The sequence below is a fragment of the Dermochelys coriacea genome, chromosome 1 (assembly GCF_009764565.3).
Source record: "Dermochelys coriacea isolate rDerCor1 chromosome 1, rDerCor1.pri.v4, whole genome shotgun sequence".
Classification (NCBI taxonomy): Eukaryota; Metazoa; Chordata; order Testudines; family Dermochelyidae; genus Dermochelys; species Dermochelys coriacea.
Window position 1 is genome coordinate 14,432,743 of NC_050068.2, and position 19,671 is coordinate 14,452,413.

The following is a 19,671-nucleotide window of genomic DNA, read 5'->3' on the forward strand; positions in this document are numbered from 1 at the left end:
CTTGGAGCAGTGCCTCCTGTGAATTCCAGGGGGCTATCCCATGGAGTGACTTGCATTCTGGGCTGGTATACGACACAGCGAGCCAGGAGGGCTGGCTAAACATGTCTACAATGCACAAAGTAAATGGTGAGCGGGGTGGCGGCCATGTGTCCACGCCTCTGTCGGGACGAACCAGGGCTAGCTGCCCTGATTACCAAGGAAGTAAAAACCCGGTGGTCTGGAGATCCTGGAGGTGTTTGTAGTGACTCCATGGTTCTGGTTCTTCTAGGATTTGCTCTGAAATCCCTCTGTGCTGCACTTTAATGACTGAAGTTAGGCTCCAGGTTTGGCATCACAATCTGTACTGTTTTGTTAGTGAAGTAGCTACTGGTGTTTGCAAGAGGCAATGTTTTAAAATGCTCCTTTTTGAAAGTTTGCCTTATTTCAGTAGCTTTCTCTGGCTGAATATCTCCAGTCCCCATGAACGCCATGCATCAAATGCCAATGCTTATTCTGATAACATCTCACACAGAGACCGTGGAGGCAAAACTGGGCAGCTGGGTGCATGGAGGTGGGTTGTGAGGAGAGATGGGTCTCTGGGGAGAGGGGGATGAGCAGGGGTGGGGTACCAGGCAAGTGGGGACAGTAACAGGCAGGGGACTGTGGGGAAACAGGCTTGTGTGTGGATGAGGCTGGAGAAGCAAGGGGAGGGTCTGTGGCTGGGCAAGGAGCCTGGAACAGAGGGAAGGCCAGTGTCCCTGCACCAAACGCCTTGGAGCAGCGCCGTAGGAACCAACCAGGCATTGACGCATCAAGAGCCACCGACGCCACTACTTCCTTGATGCATTGGGGAGGTAAGGAAGGGATCCCCATTGTGCTACTTCAAGTGGAAATGCCTTGGCACAGAAGTGCTGGGCTTCCCTCACTGCCTGCATAACACTGATTTACCCCAACAACCCCTCCTCCCCCCATCTCTGATCATCACACCATTCCCCCTCTGCCCTCCTGTGATGGGGTGGGACTCACCACTGCGGCACCCGCTGCTGGCTGTCCTGGGGATCAGCTCTGCTAGCCAGTGCACCCTCTTTTGGTGGCATCTCACTACTGTCACATCTGCTCCAGGGACCCGGGTCACTCTTAGGACCGCAGTATCCTCTTCATGACACAGCCCTCTGGCTGCATCGCACTCTGTGCTCCCCCTTTCCGGGGGAATGTCACAGTCCCTTAGTCCAGCCACTTCCTCAATGGCAAGTGGGGTCAGAGGGCAGGGGGGAACCCAGGCCAGTCCACTACTCCAGGTCCCAGCCTAGGGACCCTGTAGATAGCTGCTGCTTGTGGCGCCCTCTCCAACTCCTCAGTAGATTTCCCTGGGCCACTTCCTCACAGTCCCAGCACCCTCTTTGCCCCTTACCTCAGGGCCTCAGCCTGCAAATCCCTGCAGCCCTCCAGGAGCTGCCTTTAGCTCCTTTGGTGTCTGCCTGCAGCACTGCTCTGTCCAGGGTGCTTGCTGCCTTTAGCCTGCAAAGCAGCCAGTTCTCCTCCATTCTCAAGCTCCAGGGAGTGACTGAAGCTGCACCCCTTCTTATATGGGCCAGCCCAGCCCTGATTGGCTGCTCCTTGTAGCCCCTCTCTGATTGGCTGCCTCCTGTGCAGCCTCCCGAGGGCTCTATTAACCCCGTAGAGCCCAGTGTGGGAGAGGTGCCCTATCATACCCCCATCCACACCCAGCTTTCCCAACAGCTCCACTTCACCCAATCTCCATTCCCCCAGCACAGCAAGTAGCCATATTGGGTCACAGTTCAGGCTGCTAGCTTTTCTCAGCCTTGTTCTTATTATTTATTTATTTTTATTATCGTAGCGCCTAGGAGCCCCAATCATGGACCAGAACTCCATTGTGCCAGGTGCTGTACAAACACAGAACACAGAGACTGCCCCTGCCCCGAAAAACTGACAGTCTAAGAATAAGGCAAATGTCAACAGATGGGGGGGACAAGGAAACAATGAGACAATGCCGGTCAACAAGGCACTATTTCGCTACTCCTCTGTATGTAAGTAATGAGCTAAAGTAGGAGCCCATCTCCAGTCAGAAATCTCAGCCCCTTGTCGACCATGACAAAGTTCTCTCCATAGTCACCTTTAGATTTGCTGCCCTGCATGAGGAATGGTCACATTTTCTAATCTATATTCACTATTATTAATCTTTTAAAAATAATGAAAACATTTTTCCCCTCCAAATGTCTTCTTCTTTAGTATAGCTGTTATAGTAGCAGCTAGGAACCCCTGTCAGAGATCAAGACTCCATTCTGCTAGGTGTGTACAGACAGGTAATAAAGAAGACAGTCTCCGGAAGACAGTTTATGCTCTCCGTGTCAGACAGGAAGCATCAGGTGGAAAGGGGAGAGACAGGAAAGAGGCAAGCAAGGATTGGTGAAGAGGAGGATGAAGAGACACTAGAACTGGAATTAGCCAAAAAGCAGAAGTCTCAGCTGGCTGCTTGCCTGCCCAGGACCAGCTGGGAATAATCTGTGGTATTAGGACAGAGAGAGGTTTTAAGGCCCCAGTTCAGGAAGACACTTCAGGACTTGCTTAACTTTATGGACATGTTTGAATGCAGTCCTGAATAGGGACGCTTTCCTGAATCAAGGCTTAAAAGGAGTGAAGGCAATGGCTCCGTTTACAGTTCCTGTGGCTGTTCCCCATCTTAATCTGTTTGATGCTTAAATTATGGCTGCTTTGCCCTCATTAGTACTTGTCCCTCCTACACCCATGGCAGCTAATGGTGCAAATATCGCTGTGTTTCTGACCCTACTTAGCTGTAGCTTCATTAGCTGCGTGTCAGTTTCCCCTTTCACCCTCTGTTTCTGTCTGATTGGTTGCTAATGGGCTTTCAAGGTGATATTGAATGACTTTGCCCTTTTCCATGACCACAACTAGTCATTTCTGGCATTGTTTCTGCCTTCATTTGGTGTTTGCCAGAGGAGCTCCTGGAGATTCTCTGCAGCAAAGTGAAATTGAAGTCAGCTCCTTTAAGCTTTGCGATAACAGGCTAGAGCTGCTCAGAGTGAATCTACTGTAGCTCCGCGTATCCTGTCGCGAGTGATCCTTAACGTTGGCTTGGGTATCTGTTTCTCCTGAGGAATTGGGGCTTTGGGGGCACCCACTTATTGTCTGGAAGAGAGGAAGGCAGTGTGGCTTAATGAGAAGAGCACTGGGCTGGGACTTGGTTGAGCTGGGTGCTAGTCCATCTCTGCCACTGGCCTGCTGGGTGGTCTTGGATAGGACATGTCACCACCCTGTGCCTCAGTTTCTCCATCTACATATGGGGACAGTGGTGCTGACCTCCTTTGTAAAGTGCTTTGAAATCTATGGATCAGAAGCCCTATATATGGGATTGGTATTTTCATTATTATGATGGCACATTGCAGCACCCCTTCTGTGGAGAGTGTAACCCACAAACTACTTCTAGGTTCATTGCTGGTGCTGCTCTGAAAGGAGGGATGAGCTGGTGCTCTAAGGCATTGGGCAGAGACTTAGGAGATCTAGTTTTTCTCCCTGGTCTGCCACAGGCTTCCTGTGTGACCTTGGGCAAGTCACATCACCTCTCTGTGCCTCAGTTTCCCCTCCCATCCTTCATTGTATCCACTCTTTAAGGCAGGGTCCGTCTCCCACTGTTTGTATGTACAGCACCTAGCATGAGGGAGATCTTGATTGGAGCCTCTAGGGGACACAACAGCGCTCGAGTTCCTGTCCAGCTAAGCACTGTTCTCTGTGGTTCAGAGCGTGTATCTCAGGACTAGCCCAGCCCAAGTCAGTTGTGGGCAACAGCCCTCATCACTTAACAGTGGTTCTGGGCCCTGGGTGAAAGGAATTGGTAGTGTCAGCCTAGGATCCACCTCACTAACCACTCGGGAATCCATGCAGCGAGACCAAGGACCGAACAGGCTGGGGAGACTTAGCTTAGGGCTGTGCGGAGGCACGTTGGTGAGGCTGCATGGGGAGTTTGCAATGCTGCTGCTGATCTCTGCAGCTCTGACGCTGCTGCTCCCATTGACGTCTGTGGTGCTGGCCATTTTCACCAGCCTTTCAGAGTAAAGGGCTGTAAGTGGAGATGTTGGGCTCCTGAGATTTCTCAGCAGCTCTTGGACTAAGGGCAGGTCTCCTGCTGGGCATGGCTGCGTTAAACTCTGGCTGGGAAGTCACCTGTAAGAAATGGTTTAATGACTCACAGGCCTGCATGAAAAGTGAGTTGATTAACACAATGGCCCAATATGACGGTTAATTAGTGTGATCTGCAGTCAGGAGCGAATTGATGGGGAGGTGGGTTTGAGTGCTGTATACTCCGTTGCTGGCAGCTTCCCAGAGGGAGTGCAGATGTCTTCATTGACACAAACTGTTCATGGAAATCTCAAAACCCTCATTCTCAGGGCTCTCTCTGTTCAGTCTATTGATCAGAACCATTTCAGGGAGCGAGCTGGCTTTCGAAAGGAGTTTATGGAAATTAGGCAGGACGTGGTACTGCAGCGAGCTATGCTGGCAGGGTGTTGTACTGCAGTCAACTTTACTCATAGGGTATGGTACTGCGGCACGCAACGCTGGCGGGGTGTTGTACTGCAGCGAGCTGCGCTGGCGGGGCACGGCACTAAAGGCATAATTAATATCTTGATGTATCTTTAACTATCAGGAATGGTAAAGGCCAAGATTTGGATCGCACCCGCTGTAGCATGGAAAATAAAATGAATTCTGTGGAGAGGGTCGTTGCTAAAGACCACAGCTTCAGGCTGGCCCCTGGAGCAAATAGCTAGGCTGAGTCGATGCCCGGGGCGAGGGAGGAATCTTCCCACACAAGCAACCAGTGTGTGCTGTGGCTGCGGAGGCTTTGGTGCTACTTAGGTTCCTCCCTTCCCTGCCACAAAGGGAGAGCCCAGCCTTCCCAGGGCATAACTAGAGAACATCCTTATTTAGAGCTTGTCTCCATGGGACATTATGGAGGTTGTGAGATCCCTTTTGTAAGTCATCTGTGAGGTAAGGGATGAATGTGAACGGGAACATTCTCGTTCAGACCTGGGGGGCCTTTTTCCAGTTTAGCTGATGTGACTTTGGAAGAGGGTTAAGTAAATAAATCCACAAAACAAGGCTCTTGCTGGGTTTAGCTTCCAAGAGAAGGTTTGATGCTGAGCTGGAGTTTTGCAGGGGGTATTTCCCAGCCCGCCTGCTGGGCTGTTTGGGCTTCAGCTGAATCGTCACATGGGGGTTCAGTTCACAGTAGGTCACCCTCTCTTTCCCACAGGCCAACTCAGAGGCACGTTGGGTGCCTGCCTGGCCAGGCCCATCCACTCTCTTTAGCAATTCCTGTGCTACATGCATAAGCGTCACTAACAATCTTGTTTCGGGCCTGGTGACGATCAGAGGAAATTGTACTTCAAACTGGGGAATTCTGAGGTCTCCTCTAGTGCCGTCCCTTATTAAGAGGTTGCCTGCAGCGACATTGTTTCCTCTCAGAGTATTTTCTGCAAAACCAGTGGAATTACACTGGATGCTGGGGGCTTCAGTGTTTGTCCCCTCAGTGATCTCAGATCACATATGCTCAGGGTACTGGTCAGAGCTGCCTGCATCACAAGGCCTAGCTGGGGTCTGAACTCCAAACAGGCCATCACCAACTCAAATGTCATCACCAGTTGGAAGGATTTTGCATTTGGAATTGAGCCGACAGATAACATCCGTCTCTGCTGTAGCAGTGCTGGGGCTTCAGGGCTAATGGCAGTCTGAGCTGGTGGAGTTCACCCAATCAAGTCAGTCTGTTGTCCAGACTTACCCTATACTTGGGCTCAGCTTAACTGACAGTACAAATAACACTGCCTTGGCCTAAGCTTTCTCCCTTACCTTGACTGTCCCCTACAGAATCTCTTCTGGCTTAGTCCCTACAGTCCCCACTTCTCTAATACCTGGTGAGTGAATAAGCTGACCGTGGGGTCCTAGCACCTGCTCTCAGGGTGGATCATGAGATGAATTCTGCTGCTCTGTTGCAGCCAGTAATGTCCGCACCTAGGACTCAGACACAGAGGGTGCGATTCTCCCCTCCCCTCCCCTCCCCTCCCCTACTGTAAATCAGCACTAAAATCAACAGGTCACACCAGAGTCATGCCCAGCGGGACCTAAGAAGGTGCCATTTTTTTACAGCCACCTGTGTCAATGTAACTGCATTTCGATCTGTTTCATGTTAAACTGCTGCAGGCCCAGTACACCAGTCAGGCATGTTTGCCGGGTGCTTTGTCCTTCCTCTGAAGCCGCTGTCATTGGCCAATAGCAGAGATGGGATATTGGGATAGGAGAACCATTGAAGCAGACCCCCCCCACCCCCAATTTCTAACAGGCTCCACGACACTCTAATATTCCCTGCATCAGTGCTGGAGGGAGGAGTTTCTTTTCCAGGACAAGTGAATAATCCATTGTTCCCCCAACTAACACAGGTCATCCCAGACTGGAAGGAACAGGAGTGGAATGCCGAAAAACCAGAGAACTACGCCGGGATTTTCCACTTCCAGTTCTGGCGATTCGGTGACTGGGTGGACGTTGTGATAGACGACCGCCTGCCCACGCTTCACAGCCAGCTCATCTACTGCCACTCCAACTCCAAGAACGAGTTCTGGTGCGCGCTGGTGGAGAAGGCCTATGCCAAGTAGGTATACGAGCCGGAGCCACTAAGGCTGAACTGCAGCCCGGCCTGGTGCTCTGTGTAAGTAGCTCTGTGGGGAGCAGTATGGTCTAGTGGGCAGAGCACTGGCCTGGGACTTGGAAGCCCTAGGTTTGAGTCCTGGCTCTGCCATAGGCCTGCTGGTTGGCTTTGGTAAGTCCCTGTTTGTCCCATCAGTAAAATGGGAATAATAATACTGACCTGCTTTGTCAAGTGCTTTGAGATCTGCAGATGACAAATGCCATATAAATAGGGTTGCCAGCTGTCTAATTTCTGAAAACCAGACTGCCCTGCCCCACCTAGACCCCCGAGGCCCCATCTGCTGCCCCGCCTCTTCCCCCGAGGCCCTGCCCCAGCTTGCTCCTGTCACATCACTCGCTGCTCTCCTCCCTCCTGTTCTCCTGTGACTAGAGCCTCTCCACCTCCCTTCCTCCTGCTTTCTCCCCCACGTGGGCTCCCTCTGCTCCGGGGCTGGCACAGGAGCTGCAGCTAGATGAGGAGCCTGCAGCCTGCCTGCCCGCCCATGAGATGCAGGTAGGAAGCGGCCCCGGCTGAGCAGGGGCTGACACGGGTTGATGAGCCAACGCCTCCCCCACAATGACTGCAGCCCGCAGTAATCAGACTTTTAGTGTCCAGTCAGTACATTTGAACGGACACTTGCCAGGTCCCCTTTTGACCGGCCTTTCCAGTCAAAAACTGGATACCTGAAAACCCTATGTATAAAAGCTAGGTATGGTTATTATTGATCATGAGTCCTTACTTTGAAAAGTTCTGTATCTATCCCTGGCGAAGGGAGGCACTGGCAAACCTTTTCCTTACAGGTCAAGGGTGATTGTCATCTTCCTTGGAGTGGTAGAGCTTGCTAAAAGTTTGGACCATCACATTTAGTGGAACTTAGGGGAGTCCCTCTGAATTTCATAAGGGGTGGGGAGCATTTTGCAGTCAAGCTCCCACATCTATACCCACCCTTCCCAGTTCTGGTTCCAGGTTAGATCTAAAAAATGGGGCAGGGGGTTGTTTGCCATGATAGCCCTGAATGCATCCAAAATCTCAGGAGAACTGCTGATCTCGTGACACTGTCAAGATGGCAGCATCCTCATCGGCTCCGCTGTGACAAATCCAAACCTGGGAACTAGCCCTAAAGTGGCCTCGCACTGAATCCTAGCCGCATGCTAATTCTGATCAGGACCCATTGCAGGACCCCTCCTGCAGTGAATATGGGGGCTCCCAGTGCTCAGAGGGAGTTTGGATGGTGCTGAAAGCAGCTGGTGCAGGGTATGTGCTACTGCTCCCCGTCCTGCTCTCCCAACCTCCCTGAAATCACCTTGAACCTCCTGCAACTGCTGATCGGGCCTGCTGTCCCCAAGTGGCCCAAGGCCTAGAGATGCTTTTTACTATTCAATCCCTTTCCCCACTGCTGCTGGCTCCATCCCTCTCTCCCAGCATGGACTCCCATCCTCCCCGCCCCCCTGCTCCTCATCTCACTCTCCTGATGCCCTCTCCATCTGGCCATCCAACCTCTCCCTGCCAGTCCTTGACCTCCCGATCGTGTAGGGAGCTTACAAGGTGAATCGGGGAGGATTTGCAGCATCTGAGAAGGCAGGACTCCTTCTAAGCAAGCGCATCCGCTCGACTCTCCACCCAGAAGCTCTTTCTCTGGCTGGCCTGCTCCTGACCCCACCTCTAAAGCCTTAAAACAGCCCCATTCCAGGCATCGCCCAACTAGAAATGTTTCCAGAGGGTAAAACTCACTTTGGTCTTCCTGCCATAACGATGGGGTCTCTGTGTAAATGCAATTGGCAGCTGGCTAATTACTGCAGCTGGTTGATTCCTGTCTGTTGGGACATGTATTAAACGCACCCCCGTAGGTGCATGGCAGTGGAGAGGTACAGGTGAGGCCTCCATGCAAGGTTGCAAACCAGAGCAGAGCCTTTACATCTCCTGGAGTTTGCCCAAACGCACTTAGCCCAAAGTTTTTGCCCCTAATTTTTGCCGGCAGTGTAATGGTTTCTCCCTTGAATAGAGAGTGAGTTCATCATAGCAGATGCCTCTGTTCTGTCCACATCTGCACTCTGCATCGGTATCACCCCTTTGGCTTCGGCCATTACTCCTGTTGCACACCAGTGTAAGTGAGATCAAACTCAGGCCCAGAAGCTCCAGTTTCCTGGGCTCTAACAGCTTCTTTTAGCTGGGAGGCATGATACTAGCCCAGGGAGCTGGAGACTTCGGGCTTAGACACAAGATGAAAACTACTGTCTCCGCACCACACCCACTCCCATTTCCCAGACACAGATGGTTACCAGCCTCTTCATTCCTTCTAAGAAGGAAACAGCAGCCCACTCTCCCAATAGCCTCCTGGCTCTCCCTGGAGCGTCCTGGAGTGCTCCAGCACTGTGAATTCTGATGCTGTCACCTGTCCACTGGCCCCGCCACTGAATTTTTCCCACCTTGATATAATGGTGTAGCTAGGACAGGAAAACTGGGTGGGCGGCAGTGACACGGGGGCTACCTCCCCCCATGGTGCCAGAGGTGGATTACGATTTTGTGTGACCCTGGGCCAGGACAAGTGGGGGCCCCTCCCCACCCCTTCTGCCTGCAGTGTCCCCCGTGCTCCTGTTGGGAAATGAGGCCAAGTGTGTGAGACCCTGCTCTACCTGCCTGGCGCTCCTGCGAGGAAGCAGGGTCAGGGCGTGGGGGCTTGCCTCACTCCAGCAGGAGCGGTAGGTGGAGCGGGGCAAGCCGCTGCACCCCAACCCTGCTCCCTGGCAGGAGCTCCAGGCCCATTTTTCCAGGGCCCCACAATTGGCCAATCTGCCACTGGCTCAGACCCCTAGCTGGGGCTGGAGATCGGGGCAGCAGCGTGTGGCACCGGCAGGAGAGGGACACGGCTGGACACTCAGCCAGTGTCCAGGAGTCCCAGCCTGTGGATTTGGGGGGCTCTGGCCCTGATTTGGATGGGCCTGGTTCATCCCAATACTTTGTCATTATGTCCAGATTGTTCTTAATGCACCTTGTGCGATTTTAAGGTTTTGTGTCGAAATGGGGCAAAATTTGTGGTTTACCCAAGTTTTCTGCATGGAAGCAGGGGATGCTCAGCAGTTCTGTGTGATATTTCATTGAAGTTTTGGCTAGAGAAGTTCAGATGGGACATATATCCATCTGGATCAAAACCAGGCAGCATTTGGGGGAGCCCCTAGGAAGTGAAATTGACATCTTTCAGTCCGCTCCAGCTGTTACTAGCTTTTGATCAAGATTCCTTGTGAGGGGAGAAAACGCTTCCGTAGAACTGAACGTGTTGAACAGCCCTTTGGTGTGTTTGACGAGAGCGAACATAATAATTGTGCTTTGCAACTTCCGTCCCGAGATCTCAAAGCGATGAACAAGTGAAATGTCACCAAACCCCCCTGCAATATAGGTTTTAGTGTCTTCATTTTACAGGCACTTAAACAGGTGCTCAGAGATCAAGGACAATATTTTCAAACTTGCATGCCTGATGTTAAGCACCTATATGATCATCCTGAGTTTCAGAGGCATTGAGGAACTACTACTCCCGCTGAGTTCAACGTTGGCCTGTGTGACTTGCTGGGTGGTTCAAGGAAGTTTGAGGCAGAACTTGGGATAGAGCCTAGGTCTAGGGACCCCCCTCCTGTACCTTACACCCCACAACCATTTTGCTGCTATTAATTACAGGGGAAAGGTTGCTAGGAGGAGAATCTTGGCCCATGGCTTCAGTTCAGATAAAGACCAAACTGCTGCTTATCCAAACTTGTGCAGGGCTGGCCACACAGAGAGATTTGTGATACTCTTCCCTTCTGCTTGAGCCAGAAATGGAGTGGAAACAATCATTCAGCATTTTCTGCCCAAGCTCATGAGAAATCCAAGGGAAGGGAAGTCGATTAAACCTCTTTGAAACTCAGGAAAGTTTTGGCCAGAGATTTTCACGAAGATTTGGTGGTGGTTGGTGGCTGACTTATTATTTTAGTAAGGTAGCATCCTTGGGATCGGGGCCCCGTTGGAGAAGACAGTCCTTGCAAAGGGGAGTGGGTAGGGAAACAACATGCAAGTAAACAAATCTGATAAAGGATGGGCCCAGCTTTGTTAGCTACATGTGTGTGGTTTGGGGTTTGGTTTGTCTTTTTAACTGGGGGCACGGACAGTCGCAATGAAAAGCTGCTTGTCCACCCCTGTTTAATACACAAACCAGTCGAGACTCACCCAGTCCTGGAAATGCTGACAGAGCCCAGCCTGGGAGGCATTATTGGGCATGCCGACTGTACCATGCTCCAACCCTCTCCTAGAGCCCCGTGACTGCTGCTAACCTGCACACATGCTGTCTTCATTCCTCCCCTCTTGCAGGCTGGCCGGGTGTTACGAGGCGCTAGATGGTGGCAACACGGCGGATGCACTAGTAGATTTTACTGGCGGTGTCTCCGAGCCCATCGACCTGATCGAAGGGAACTATGTTAACGACGAAGCCAAACGAAATCTCCTCTTTGAGCGAGTGCTGAAGGTCCACAACAGGGGAGGGCTCATCAGCTGCTCCATCAAAGTAAGACATGTGCTGCTGTTGTGGTTTGTCTGGTAGCCACGCTGAGAGGTCCCAGTCAGGGATCAGCTGGGCTCTGTACACACACAGTGAAAGGATGGTCCCTGCCCCAAAGAGCTGACAATCCGGGTAGATAGTGTGAGCCTGCCGTAGATCTCTCTGCCACCGGAGCGATGCCTGATCTTCCCCTGGGAGCTCAGAATTGGGCCCCTTGGTGATGCAGACACGTAAGGGAGAATTTTATTTTCGGAATCCCTATTGCAGTGCAGCTGGGCTGGTTTACACAAGGATGGGCTGATTTGTCGTGCATCTGGGCTGGTTTGCTTTCAACCCGCTATGGATGTGGTCACTCGGTCACTTGCGATGCTAGTGCTTCCTGGGTTCGCCCGTAATAACGGAACCCCCTCCCGACATCCCATGCACGTGTGTCGGAACGGATTATAGAGCCTGGAGAAGGGACAGTCTGTGTAGGGGATCTGGCCCACCCCCCTCCTTTTTTGCAAGCAAATGCTTGTTCCCTACAGCATATTCTCCAGCCTGGTGCTATTTTAACTGTCTCGGGTGCTGAAGCATCCAGCATTTCCCTCGGGATACTGTGTCACAGTCAGACTGTGTCAGCGTTCCCTGATAGTCAGCAAACATCTCCCTTTGCTTGCTTTCCCCCCGCAGGACATTCGGCTTTCCCACTCCCCTCCTTCTGGAGCTGCAGATTGTAATGGGACAGCTCTTCCACCAGGGATCCACATGCAGTGGGAGCCCTCTGCTCGGTGCAGAAGGAGACCGCCAGCTGCCTCTTTGGCACCGTCCCTCCCTACCTTCCTGTGGTTCCATGGAGGGGCTCAGCCTGGGTTTGGGGATCTGCACAGGGAGGGGGCAGGGGCAGGACTAAGGAAGTAACATCTCCCCTGCCCCACAGCCACATGCAGCCTGCTAGGAAAAGTTCTTACAGCCCCAAGCTGTGCAACCTTCCACAAGCACCTCCATGCTGGGAGAAAACCCTTGGTGTGAGGGGAAGGGGTGGGCTGGGAGGCAGCCATAGCTAGGGAGACCCTGGTAGTGCAGGTCTCGGAATGAGTTCAGAGGCCTCTTGCCTTCTGGAGACCCCCAGAGCTGTGGGGATCTGTTGGTTCATCTCTGGCTGGGGTGCAGGAGACAGCAAGTCTGTGGGGATGCGAACTTCCAGCTGCTTCTTTGCCAAGATGTAAATTTATCACTCACACCCTTTTTCCCGCCAAAGAATGGCCACGTGACCAGGTGATAGTCCATCTGATTTTGTTGACACCTGGCTGAGCTGTCAGTTTGCCTTTTGTCTATGAGGAACTGGTTTGTATCTGCTTTTCTAAACTTGGAATATGTCTCAATAATGTTATACAGTAGAATCTCATATAATGTAAAGGGTGACAAAAATGACTAGGGATATGGAACAGCTTCCATATCAGAAGAGATTGATAAGTCTGGGGCTTTTCAGCTTGGAAAAGAGACGACTAAGGGGCGATGTGATAGAGGTCTATAAAATCATGATTAGTGTGGAGAAAGTAAATAAGGAAGTGCTATTTACTCCTCATAACACAAGAACTAGGGGTCACCAAATGAAATTAATAGGCAACAGGTTAAAAACAAAAGTGAGTATTTCTTCACACAACTCACAGTCAACCTGTAGAACTCTTTGCCAGAGGACCTTTTGAAGGCCAAGACTGTAACAGGGCTCAAGAAAGAACTAGATAAATTCATGGAGGATAGGTCCATTAATGGCTATTAGTCAGAATGGGCAGGGATGGTGTCCCTAGCCTCTGTTTGCAGGAAGCTGGGAATGGGTGACAGGGGATGGATCACTTGATGATTACCTGTTCTGTTCATTCCCTCTGGGGCACCTGGCATTGGTCATTATTAGAAGACTGGATACTGGGCAAGATGGACCTTTGGTCTGACCCCGTATGGCCGTTCTTATGTTCAAGTTGCCACTCATATTTTACCAGGACAATAATGAACAGCATATTATGAGTTTTCAAATGATACCTCACAAGGCTTACTTTGTGCAAAATCCATTATAGTTTTGTAAACAGGGTGAACGTAGTGATACGGACCGTCACAGGAATATAACCTTCCTGGAGCTGAAAGCCCTGGCCCTGGGGCTCTGCTTTGTGTTTCCCTGGCCAGGCCACCACAGCAGCTGACATGGAAGCCCGCCTGGATTGTGGCCTTGTCAAAGGACACGCCTACGCTGTGACGGACGTGCGGAAAGTCCGCCTGGGCCACGGTCTGCTGGCCTTCTTCAAGTCGGAGAAGCTGGATATGATCCGGATGCGGAACCCCTGGGGGGAGAGGGAGTGGAATGGCCCATGGAGCGACACGTGAGTAAAGCTGGGGCCAGGGGGCCTGGAGGGGGTCGCCAGCCAGCCACCCACCAGCATTCCTCGGCCGAGAGCCTGTGCATTTGTGGGGTCTGTGGTGTGACGAGGGGTGTTATGGACAGATGGGATGGACTGTCTGGTGAAACTCGGGGCCCTTCGCTATTCGAAAATTTTTCTGATGCCACATGATGTCTCAGCCAGCAATGGGTAGTTTGGTTTCTCCAATACTAATGTACACAGGCCCTTTCCTGGCTTTGGGGGCTGTTTGTGATAGGATTACGAAGAGCTGAATACTCTCCCTGGGGCCCAGCAGACTTTATATGGTTCATCAAGGGTCTAGTGGATGTTATGGGCCAGATCCTCAGCTTGTTTACACCCAGCACTGCTGAAGAGGGAGTAGAGGGTGGCTTGAAGTCATCTTTTGGCTCCCCCAGTCCAGGGCCAGGCAAGGTGGCCCCCAGTAGGACTCCGCCTAGAGCACCCCTAGGGACCTTAGAGCTGGCAAGAATTGTGGGAGAATTGTATGCTCTGCCCTGGCACACCCCACCCCGATGCCCCCTCCGTGGAGCTAGGGGGCGCAAGTGATGTAGAGACAGCCTAGATCTATCCTCCCCACACATTGTGTCATGGGGAAACCTCAGCTGCCCCTTTCCGGGCAGCTTTCCTGCTGCTGAGGCTGGCACTGGAGCCGCGGATCTGGCCCTGCTGGGTTAGCCAAGCAGCTCTGCCATGCTGCTTGTGGAATCTGTTTGCCCCACTGGTGGAGCCTGAGGTGGTTGCTCTACCTGCATCAGCCAGACAGCGCAAGTTCAAATTTGCAAGCTCGTCTGGCACAGCTGGTGGGGTTTGCAAACTCTGGGGGCCAGATCCCCAGTCTGGCCAAGGTGCGCTCTGCTCAGGACACGGGGAGGGGAGGGAAATGTTAGATCTAAGCCAATTACCCACTCCCCTGATCCTTGGGGATTGAACTAGCCCCCAGTGTAATCTAGAGCAGCCCAGGGGCTACACAAGCTATATGCCATCAAGCTGTCTATCCCCTTTGCTCCACTGGAGGGCTCAAATGTGGCTAAAGTCATGCACAGGCCTCATGCTGGCCCCCCCATTCGGGGCAGATCCCCCAGACTGAATAAACAGCTGAACCCCCGGCATGTCTCCCCTTTTCCTCTAAGTAACGATTCCCTTCTGTTCCCCTCGGCAGCTCTGAAGAGTGGCAGAAGGTGAGCAAGAGCGAGAGAGAGAAGCTAGGGATGACGGTGGAAGACGACGGGGAGTTCTGGTGAGTCCCTGCTGGGTTTTCTACAATGTCAAGGGGAAGCTGTGTGGACTGATTACTCCCACCCAACCATTTCCCATTGAACTGACACAGGACTCACGGCACGAAACAAAGGGAGGTCTGAAAATAATCCACACCAGACAAGCTTCAGTGAAGGATCCAGTTCACAACCTCGGGGTTGTGAAACCCCCCAGGCTTTTAAGTAGGGCTGTCAATTAATTGCAGTTAACTCGCGCCATTTAACTCAAAAAAATTAACCGTGATTAATCACGGTTTTAATCGCACTGTTAAGCAACAGAATACCAATTAAAGTTTACTCCGTATTTTTGAATGTTTTTCTACATTTTCAAATATATTGATTTCAATTACAACACAGAATACAAAGTGTGCTGTATTTACTTTATCATTTTTACAGTGCAAACATTTGTAATAAAAATAATATAAACAAAAGAAATAGTATTTTTCAATTCACCTCATACAAGTACTGTACTACAATCTCTTTATCATGAAAGTGTACCTTACAAATGTAGATTTTTTTTTGTTACATAACTGCACTGAAAAACAAAACAATGTAAAACTTTTAGAGCCTGCAAAGTCCTACTTCTTGTACAGCCAATCGCTCAGACAAAAAAGTTTGTTTATATTTACGGGAGGTAATGCTGCCTGCTTCTTGTTTACAATGTCACCTGAAAGTGAGAATAGGCATTTGCATGGCACTGTTGTAGCTGGCGTCACAAGACATTTATGTGACAGATGTGCTAAAGATTCATATGCCTCTTCATGCTTCAGCCATCGTTCCAGAAGACCATGCTTCCATGCTGATAACGCTCATTAAAAAAACAACGTGTTAATTAAATTTGTGACTGAACACCTTGGGGGAGAATGGTATGTCTCCTGCTCTGTTTTACCTGCATTCTGGCATATATTTCATGTTATAGCAGTCTCTGATGAAGACCCAGCACATGTTGTTCGTCTTAAGAACACTTTCACTGCAGATTTGACAAAATGCAAAGAAGGTACCAATGTGAGATTTCTAAAGGTAGCTACAGCACTCAACCCAAGGTTTAAGAATCTGAAGTGCCTTCCAAAATCTGAGAGGGATGAGGTGTGGAACATGCTTTCAGATGTCTTAAAAGAGCAACACTCCGATGCGGAAACTATAGAACCTGAACCACCAAAAAAGAAAATCATCCTTCTGCTGGTTGGTGTCTGACTCAGATGATGAAAGTGAACGTGCGCTGGTCCACACTGCTTTGGGTTGTTATCGAGCAGAACCCATCATCAGCATGGACATGTTCTTTGGAATGGTGGTTGAAGCATGAAGGACCATACGAATCTTTAGCACATCTGGCATGTAAATATCTTCCAACGCTGGCTACAACAGTGCAGTGCAAACGCCTATTCTCACTTTGTATTTTGTGTTGTAATTGAAATCAATATATTTGAAAATGTAGAAAACATCCAAAAATATTTAAATAAATGATATTCTATTATTGTTTAACAGTGCGATTAATCGCAATTATTTTTTTAATCACTTGACAGCCCTACTTTTAAGTAGAGATTTTCAAAGGAGTCTTTCAATGGGATTTGGGTGCCTAACTCCCTTAAGCACCTTTGGAAATGCAGCCTTAGCTCTGTAAGTGTTGGGTTCAAATCCTTCTGGTGTTCCACCTATAACAGACACAAGTAGTAGATAAATCACCCGTACATGCATGGGAAGACAAGACTAGAACTCTGCTCCTTCAGCTCCAAAAACACAAGTCTCTGCCACTCGAGCTAAAGGATTGTTCTCATTGCTTTCTCTGAGAGCATGTCCCGTAGCCACTCTGTGGAACACCAGCCACTAGAGGGCAGCATCACACACCCAGTACATAACAGCTGATCCCTGCCTGCTTGCCCGGTATTGGCCACACAACATGAGCTGTAGGCACACGAGGCTCAGCCCTGCCAATGACCCCTTTCCTGTCGTAGGATGACATTTGAAGACTTCTGCAAATATTTCACCGACATCATCAAGTGCCGTCTCATAAACACCTCCTACCTGAGCATCCACAAGACATGGGAGGAGGCGGTGATGCGTGGGGCATGGACGAGACATGACGAGCCCCTCAAGAACCGCTCCGGAGGCTGTATCAACCACAAAGCCACCTTCTTGCAGAACCCCCAGGTGAGACGGCAGAGAGGCGTGGAGAAGAGGACCTGCCAGGAATGACCCGAGGCCTGGCAGGGTAACAAGGAGCCTGGTTGGGCCATTGGAGGCCAAAGTCTGGAGTGGCTTCCAGACTCCTAAAGAGAGCAGCCAGCCCTGGTGGTGTTCTGGGGTTAACCACCTGCAATGTGATCTTCTGTGCTTTTTGTCTCTGGCGCTGAGAGCTAGCCGTTGGATTTTTGGCTAAGTGCATCAAAACCAAAGGGGAAACATCTGTGCGCAACAAAGCCACTGCTTTTTGGAAATGAGAGGAAGCATGGTCCAGTGGTTAGAGCACTAGCACTAGACCTGGTTCAAGTCCCTGCTCTGCCCAACTCCTTTGTACCTCAGTTCCCCATCTGTACAATGGGGATAATAGGACAGGGGTGTTGTGAGGATAAATACATTACAAATTGTGAGGGGCTCAGATCCAAGAGTGATAGGATGGATAGATGAGATAAATCCTATACAACCCATGTTGGGCCTTCCCAGACAGAGCCAGGTCAGACTGGGTGCTGAACTTCAGACACAAGTGCAAGTCCCCTAGGCATCAGGCTTAGTCTACTGAACACAGGTTCACTTGCTGGATTTGGACCTAGGTTATATCCAGAAGTGAGAAAGCTCATACACCACTCTTGGCACCGTTAACCCCTTCTCTCCCTGCTCCCCCTCGCCATCAGCATGCCTTACAGAACGGAAGGCCTCTCACCTTTCCTCTCTCGGTTGTGCATTACTTCTAGTATGTGTTTGATGTGAAAAAGGCAGAAGACGAAGTGCTAATCAGCATCCAGCAGAAACCAAAGAGGACCAGCCGCAGAGAGGGCAAAGGAGAGAACTTGGCCATCGGGTTTGAGATCCACAAGGTAAGCTGGGGTATGTACACTGTTGGCTTGATTGCTTGCTGCCTGGGTGCATTAGAGGGTGCAGATGGCTCAGGAAGCTTCCCCCGCTACCCCAGCAAACCCAAGCAGGATCCAGAATGCTGCTGTTGGTAGCACTCCCCTGTGCATAAGTAGGGGACAGATGGAATGTCCAGCTGCTCCATGACTCTAGGGGGCATGGTCATCTGAGTTGAAGGTGTTACTAGGCCTCTCCCCTCTATGCAGCTGGTAGCACAGGGGGAGAGGAGGATTGCACCTTACTCATGCTGTCACCGCTCTCTAGTGTGGGGCTCTCAGGCACAGATCACTGATGTCAGCAACTCGCACACACGGGAAGACAGTGCATTGCACAGACAGGGTCTGTGGTCACCAGATCTCAGGCCTGTCCTTGTAACTGAGGTTGGAGGAACCGAAGACCTGTAGTAGAAAAAGCGTAGTGGGGAGACATGACGGAGGAGGGAGGATCCTAGAGAGAACATGGTCAGGCATAATTGAAATCACTTTCTCCCAGAAACTGAAGGTGCCTACACTGTAAGCCTGGCCTGGGTCATGTGGCAGTGGCCGGGAAATGACTAGTATTACTGGGTGCCACTGGCTTAGTCATACCTGTCAGCATGAAAGCGGTAGGAGGGGGCACCGAGGGTGTTAGTATCAGAAAGATTGGGACACTGGGAGAGCTTTCAGAGAGGTAGGGCAGTAAATACACCCCCTCCCCAAAGCAGACGGGATAGCCCCTGCTAAATAGGAATGGTTGATCTGTTATCCTGAGCACTCAACCTCCCTTTAACCTACCTGGCATGGTGCTCCATCTCTCGCTAGTAGCTAGACCACATAGAGCGGTTTATGAGTCTGCTCCTGCCTCCACTGGAGCTGATGTTTTAGCTCAAGCTGCAGAGGCTTCTGCTTCTAGACCCGGACACCGTGGTTTCAGTCCCTGCAGATGCACCCACACGAGGGGCCGTCATTCCATGGGTATTGAAAAGAGGGGCTGAGTATCCTGTTGTGATCTGTGACCCAGGTTGAACTGAACCGGAATTACAGGATGCACACCTTGCAGCAGCAAGTGGCAACCTCCATCTACATTAACTCCCGGAGCATCTTCCTGAGGACAGACCTGAAGGAAGGCCGCTATGTCATCATTCCAACTACCTTCGACCCAGGTCTCGTGGGAGAGTTTCTTCTCCGGGTTTTCACAGACGTGCCTGCAGATTGCAGGTAAGGAGCCCATCTTCTTATCCTCAGCGTCAAGTGTCGAACTGGAACAGGGTAAACTCCCTGGGCTGGATCCCAACCCCTGCCCTGCCCCGAAGGAAGCTCTCAGTAAGGGCCTGTTGCAGGAGTGTTCTGGCACAATGTGACTTAGCAGATGAATTTGCAGATCACAAGCTGCTTAAGAACCTGATAGATGATCATGATCACAGGGCAACCTAGTGGGTTAATGACCCAGTGTGCAAACTAAGGTGTTTCTTAGTAAAACGAATGAGGAAGGGAAGGATGGCCCAGTGGTTAGGGCACTAACTGGGGGAGATTCCTAAGATTCCAATTTCAGTTCCCTGCTCTGCCACAGACTTTCTGTGCGACCTTGAGCCAGCTGCTTGGTCTCTCTATGCCTCAGTGTCCCATCTGTAAAATGGGGATAAGAGCACCTCCCTACCTCACTGAGAGGATAATACGTTAAAGATGGGGAGGTGCTCACACGCTCGGGTGAGGGGCACCATGTCAGTACAATAGCTAGCTAGCCCGGTAGAAGGAGCTTGCTCCT

At 51.0% G+C, this 19,671-nt stretch overlaps 1 protein-coding gene across 3 annotated transcripts in view; it reads left to right on the forward strand.

Moving 5' to 3' along the window:
• CAPN5 (calpain 5) overlaps nt 1–19,671 on the forward strand; it is a 132,225-nt gene that overhangs the window by 93,312 nt on the left and 19,242 nt on the right. For all 3 annotated transcript variants that reach the window (XM_038387472.2, XM_043504064.1, XM_043504065.1), the window contains 7 exons: nt 6,447–6,655; nt 11,027–11,219; nt 13,374–13,567; nt 14,766–14,843; nt 16,812–17,007; nt 17,769–17,891; nt 18,928–19,124. In XM_038387472.2, coding sequence (XP_038243400.1) covers nt 6,447–6,655; nt 11,027–11,219; nt 13,374–13,567; nt 14,766–14,843; nt 16,812–17,007; nt 17,769–17,891; nt 18,928–19,124 — 1,190 coding nt within the window. The remainder of the gene's footprint in view (nt 1–6,446; nt 6,656–11,026; nt 11,220–13,373; nt 13,568–14,765; nt 14,844–16,811; nt 17,008–17,768; nt 17,892–18,927; nt 19,125–19,671) is intronic.